Below are 6463 nucleotides of genomic sequence, written 5' to 3'. Positions count from 1 at the left end.
GCCCGGCGGCGCGGAGCAACCGAGCTCCCGGACGGACGGCAGGCAGGCCTGCTGAGAACCGGGCTTGGCGCTCCGCTCCGCGGCCACCCGCTTTTCTGCACAAAGACCCCCAGAAGTGGTGCGGTAAGGCCGGTCTCTACTCGCGGTGCCAAGCAGGGAACTAAACTAGAACTTCGGCGACAGCTTGCCCGTCGGCCGCCGCGGTGGTAACAATTTACGTCGAGTGCGGGCCCACCGCGCCCTCCCCGCCCTCCCCGCCCTCCCTGTCCCGGGCCGTCCCTGGCCGGAGCCCTGCAGTGAGGCCTCCCGCAGCTTCTCCGCCTCGCAGCCCCGCGCTAGGATTGATGGAGGTTGCGTGCCGAGGGTCCTGGTCACAGCCGTAATCTGGACTTTGAGCCAAGCCTAGGCCTGCACTAGTCTGCCTTGGCCGATCTCAGACCGTCTCCTTTCCCGTTTCTCCGACTCAGGAGATTAGACCCACAGACCACGCCGAGTTTTCTTCCTCTGTCAGACATTGCCCTTGTATTTCGCTCTGTCTCGACAAAGTCGAGTCAAAGCTGGGTGAATTTGACTGGGAAGGTGGCTCAGTGGTAGAGTGCTCACCCAGCATGCACAACACCTTGGGTTCGGTTCCTCAGTACCACTTACACAGAAAAAGCCGGAAGTAGCGCTGTGGCTCTGGGGTAAAGTGTTAGCTTGAGCAAAGGAAGCTCAGGGACAGGGCCCCGGCCTGAATTCAAGCCCCAGGACTTATCCAAATAATAATTTTAAAAAGCTTGGTGAGTTTGTGGAGGTCCCTTACCCTCAAGTCAGTGACCCCTGGAAGGAGTTGATGAGGTGTGTGCCTCAGAACCTGCAAGAGGAGTAACAATTCCTGAAGCCCACCAAGCGTGGAGTATTTTCTCTTCAAATATAATGGCTGTTTTTTTTTTTTTAATGAAATGAGAGTTAATGTTGATCTGGACATTATGGCTTAGAGATGGAGTGAAGATCCTAAGGCTGTATGACTGGCAGGTGCCACTTGCCGTAGCTTTTGGGTTCTAGTGACCAGGGACTTGACTTCAGAGCTGGAGACTACTAGTCATTTTAACACAGAATGTTACCTTCTCAAGCGCCTCGCTGAACCAGTAAGGCTCAGGCTGCATGGGACAGACACCTCACCAAAGTGGTGTGGCTCGGGTAGTGCTGTTATCAATGTCATTGGTGTCATTGTCAGTGTTGTGATCATCTTCTGATTCCTGTAACATCAGAGAACCTTATTGTCTCCCCACTGGTCCATAAGTTGTTTCCATTGTCTGCCATTTTCTCAAAACTTCTTTCAGTACCATATGAAGGACAAGGTAGCTTTCTCCTTCCCCCTGGAGCCCAGCTCACAGCTTGGGCTGTGTGATTTGTGCCTTCATCTCTTTCTGTCTTTTGGGGTAAAGTATATATGACAGCCCATGTAATCACCCAAGGCCAGTACTAACACTTGTTGACTTTGCAGGTGTCTTTGACCTTTGAGGATGTGGCCGTGACATTCACCCAGGAGGAGTGGAGGCAGCTAGACCCAGATCAGAAGACCCTGTACCAGGAGGTGATGATGGAGATCTTTGGGCTCCTGGCCTCACTGGGTAAGGCCATCTCCTTTCACCGTGCTGTGAACCTGCCTCTTCCCTTCCACCTCTGCCCCAGGTTCGGCTGACCCAGGCCTCTGGGCTCAGCTTTACCCCTCTAGGCCAGTTGCCAGTGGCTCACACCTGTAATCCTAGCTACTCAGGAGGCTGAGCTCTGAGGATCACAGTTCAAGAGCCAGCCCAGGCAGGAAAGTCCGTGAGACTCTTATCTCCAGTTAACCACCAGGAAACTGGGAGTGGAACTATGGCTTGAAGTGGTAGCCTTTAGTGAAAGAGCTCAGGGATAGTGCCCAGGCCCCGGGTTCAAGCCCCAGGACTGACAAAAAAGAAAAAAGAAACAGTACCATTAGGCTTCCAGCATAAAATTAAGTATATAGCGGCAGGAAATAGGTGTTTGCAAAACTCAGAGGCAGGATTTCCAGCCAGGCCCTATAAGCACTGATGGAAAAATTGACCCACCACAGTTGAGTCCCAGTGGAGACTTAGGATTGTAATCTCTCAACAGCAGCCATGTCTTTCTCACTGAACAGGGCATCCTGTTTCTAAGCCTGTGCTGATGGACCAACTGACCCATGGCCAAGAGCTGTGGATGGTGACACAGGGCCTCTCCAAAAGCACCTGTCCAGGTAAGTGTCTAGATCTTAGAGGTGTGAGACTTAAGAGACCACTGGCCCTGGCACCCCCAGGAGACCTCTTGCTGTGACCTTTCTGGGGGATTGTGGAGACCAGGGAGCCCTTTGACTTGAGGCTCCTCTGCTCTCCAACCCTTCACACTTGTCACAGCCTCTGGGAAGTCTGCTTCATCAAACTCCAAACTAACTGCTATATCAAACTCTAAAGTCTCAGTGACTCATTATGTGTAAATGTTCTTCTCATTGGTGCAGAGAGGCCTGTGTGGGTCAGCTGAAAGCGCTGTACCAAAGGTTTGGTAGGTATCACACCCTGCTGAATTCTGTCTCCAACCTATAATTGATCAGGAGATTTGGTTGGTATTGTGGCTCAGAGCCTGGTGATTTACTTATTCACTGGGTTTTCTTGTTCAGCCAGCTCTTGGTCAAGGTCTTTGGAACACACAATCTAGGTGGTTCCAAATCAGCTATGTGAAGGTAAATGGGTTACCTGTGATGAAACAGTTGAGCCAGAATTGAAGATATGCGTGTCTCTGTTGAAGACCCTCTGTCCCCTTGTCTACCCTCCCCACTAGGAGGGGAATAGAGTCAAGTATTAAACTCCAGAAACAAAAACCAAAAAAAAAAAGGAATTTCAAACCTGAGGCTTATCAAACATAAAGCCAAAGCTTCCAGCATTTTTTCCACTGCTGTGGGCATGTTATTCTGTGTTCTCATTGCCGACTGTCCCTGTTACATTGAATGTGTTTCAGAAACCAAGGCCGCGGAACTTACTACCTGTGAGACAGCCGTGCGTGAGGGAGTCTCGTGCCAGGGAGTGTTAACACGAGGAGATGCGAGGCACTTGGAGTTGGCACAAGTTACAGGTCAGGAAGGCTCATCAGAATGGCAGGAAGGGCTCTTGAGTGCAGGATCAAATGCTCTGAGTGCTCAGAGGGAAGAGCTCCCTGGGAACGTGAGCCTTGGATGGGAAGGCTTCAGGGAGGCTCAGGACGTGTGTTCCACCGTGGTCCCGGGGCAGATCCCTCCGCAAGATGCTCTTCATGACTGTGACCCTGCTGGGTCAGACAGGGACCCCATGGCTCAGGAGGAAGAAAATCCCTTTAAGTGCAGTGAGTGTGGGAAAGGGTTCAACAAGAAACGTCTTCTTGCTCGGCATGAGAGGATCCACTCTGGAGTAAAGCCGTACGAGTGCACAGAGTGTGGCAAGGCCTTCAGCAAGAGCACGTACCTCCTGCAGCACCACAGGGTCCACACAGGGGAGAGGCCCTACCAATGCGGAGAGTGCGGGAAGGCCTTCAACCGCAAGTCCCATCTCACCCAGCACCAGCGCATCCACAGTGGGGAGAAGCCCTACAAGTGTGGGGAGTGTGGGAAGGCCTTCACCCACCGCTCCACCTTCGTCCTGCACAATAGGAGCCACACTGGAGAAAAACCGTTTGTGTGCAAAGAATGCGGGAAAGCCTTTCGAGATAGACCGGGTTTCATTCGACACTACATCATCCACAGTGGGGAGAATCCCTACGAGTGTTTTGAGTGCGGGAAGTTCTTCAAGCACAGGTCATACCTCATGTGGCACCAGCAGACGCACACGGGGGAGAAGCCCTTCGAGTGCAGTGAGTGCGGGAAGGTGTTTTGTGAAAGCGCTGCCCTGATCCACCACTATGTCATCCACACGGGAGAGAAGCCCTTTGAGTGTCTCCAGTGCGGGAAGGCCTTCAACCACAGGTCCTACCTCAAGAGGCACCAGCGCATCCACACTGGCGAGAAGCCTTATGTGTGCAGTGAGTGTGGAAAAGCCTTCACCCACTGCTCCACCTTCATCCTGCACAAAAGGGCCCACACCGGAGAAAAGCCTTTTGCATGCAAGGAATGTGGGAAAGCCTTCAGCAATAGGGCGGACTTGATCCGACACTTCAGCATCCACTCTGGGGAGAAGCCCTATGAGTGCATGGAGTGTGGGAAGGCCTTCAACCGAAGGTCAGGCCTTACGCGGCACAAGCGGATCCACAGTGGGGAGAAGCCCTATGAGTGTATTGAGTGTGGAAAGTCGTTCTGCTGGAGCACAAACCTCATCCGACACGCTGTCATCCACACAGGGGAGAAGCCCTATGAGTGCGGCCAGTGTGGCAAGGCCTTCAGCCGCAGCTCCTCCCTCTGTCAGCACCAAAAGAAGCACAGAGGAAGAAACCCTGCCAGTGTGGCAGGTGGCGGGAGGACTTTCACGAGCGGTCAGACTTCTGTGGACATCCAGGAACTTTTGCTGAGGAACGACTTCTTAAATGTCTCTGTGGAGGGAAATCGTTTACAGGCAACTGATCATTCATACCAAAGAGAAACCCCTGTCACAGAGTCGTGTACCTGAAGACTGCCTTGAGAAACTCACCCACCCAGCTCAGAGCATTCTCTGTGCAAGATTTCATCCAGGAGGTTCTTTGGGGTTTGTGCACTTGGGAAGCCTTCAGCCACATCTCTCCTACTTCACAGTGCAGTGTTCTCTCAGGAATTTTTATACAGGGGAGGCAATAGAGAAGAAAATCCAGCTCTGCTTTCATATGGCCCCCTCCGATCTCTGGTCCTGGTCCTCGGAGTTCCTCAGTTATTTAAGTGGAGAGGATTGTGGTTCAGGAGGTGAGGACACAGGCATGTGTGTCTTGTGTGCACATTGCTGTTCACTGTCAAGGGTCAGACGTGGAGGCTGGAGTGGAGACTTGCCATGTTTTTATTCTACAGCATTGAGCCTATTCTCATGGAGCACATGTTCTTGTGAGAGATATGAAGTTTTGCTTTATGAACTACTTTTATACTCCTTGTGGGCACGAGCGAGTGTGTGTGTGTATGTGTGTGTGGTGCTGGGAATTGAACTACCACCTTGAGCATGTTAAATAGGAGCATGCTAAGCATGTACTAATCACTCTCTCTCTAAGGACTGAGGAGTAGATGGGCCCATTGTAACCTACTGTTTAAGGCTTGTTTTAAGTGTTTGACTTTTGTGGTTTTAATAACACTCTGATTTTTATCTTGGTCTGTTTACTTAATCGTTGTAACTGTCATAAATCTTCACATGGGGTAAAGTGGTTCTTTCCATTACTTTTTTAAATTGATCTGGCACCCTTTTTTTTTCTTCTTTTGCCTTCTTTATATGCTTAGGATTTTTTTGTTTTTGTAATGAAATCTTGCTCAGATTTGATAGAAACAAATCTATAGATTAGATGTGAATTGGCATCTTTATTGTGTCCAGACTCAGTTTATGAATATGGTGTGCCATTTAAATATTCTTTGGCTTATTACTAATTTGTGGTTGACAACATATGGCTCCTGTACGCTTTTTGGCAGTACTGAGGTTTGAACTCAGGGCCTTGTGATGATTAGCATTTTTGAAAAGATCTATGTCATCTTTCATAATTATATATGGCATTAATATTCAAGCTGCAACTGTCCACATGGCATTTGGTGTATTATATGGAATTTACAATATTTGGAACTATTGTTTTGATATTCTGCAACTGCTAAACTCAGCATTTCCAGTGTTTTTTTTTTTAATTTTGATAATGCTTAGGATTTTAAAGAAAAGTGTTGTCTACAACACTTATTTCTTATCTGTGTTACGGAGCCAGGCAGGATTTCCACCATGGGGGTGAGCAGGACTAGAAAGAACTTAGCCTTACTTGCTTCCTGGTATCCCATGTTGTTTCTCCTAAGTATGTTAGATATATTTGATGTTTTTTTTTGTTGTTGTTGGTTGTGGGACTTGAACCCAGGGCCTGGGCACTGCCTCTTGGGCTGTTTTACTCAAGGCTACTGCTCTACCACTTTGAGACACAGAGCCACTTCTTGTGGTTAACTGGAGATAAGAGGCTCCTGGACTTTCCTGCCAGGGCTGGAGCCTCACACCTCAGTCTTTTGAGTAGCTATGATTACTGGCGTGAGCCACCAGCGCCTGGCATACACTTCTTATATTTTTAAATCACATTTAGAAAACTTCCCTTCTGGCCAGGCGCCAGTGGCTCACGCCTGTAATCCTAGCTACTCAGGAGGCTGAGATGTGAGGATCGCAGTTCAAAGCCACCTGGGGCAGGAAAGTAGTCTGTGAGACTCTTATCTCCAATAAACCACCAGAAAACCAGAAGTGGGGCTGTGGCTCAATTGGTAGAGCACTTGCCTTGAGCTGAAGAGCTGAGGGACAGTGCCCAGGCCCATAGTTCAAGCTCCATGACC

The 6463-nt window shown here is 49.7% G+C and overlaps 1 protein-coding gene across 1 annotated transcript in view; it reads left to right on the top strand.

Annotated features, from left to right (window-relative positions):
• Positions 1-5264, top strand: part of LOC105999525 (zinc finger protein 805-like) — an 18065-nt gene extending 12801 nt beyond the window's left edge. The window contains exons 3-5 of the mRNA XM_013034558.1: positions 2147-2242; positions 2998-3065; positions 3096-5264. Of these exons, the coding sequence (XP_012890012.1) occupies positions 2147-2242; positions 2998-3065; positions 3096-4610 (1679 nt within the window). The 3' untranslated portion in view covers positions 4611-5264. The remainder of the gene's footprint in view (positions 1-2146; positions 2243-2997; positions 3066-3095) is intronic.
• Positions 5265-6463: the final 1199 nt, after the last annotated feature.

The sequence above is a fragment of the Dipodomys ordii genome, unplaced genomic scaffold, assembly GCF_000151885.1.
Source record: "Dipodomys ordii isolate 6190 unplaced genomic scaffold, Dord_2.0 Scaffold191, whole genome shotgun sequence".
Classification (NCBI taxonomy): Eukaryota; Metazoa; Chordata; class Mammalia; order Rodentia; family Heteromyidae; genus Dipodomys; species Dipodomys ordii.
The sequence above is the reverse complement of the archived record's forward strand: the minus strand, read 5'-3'. Positions and strand labels throughout refer to the sequence as shown.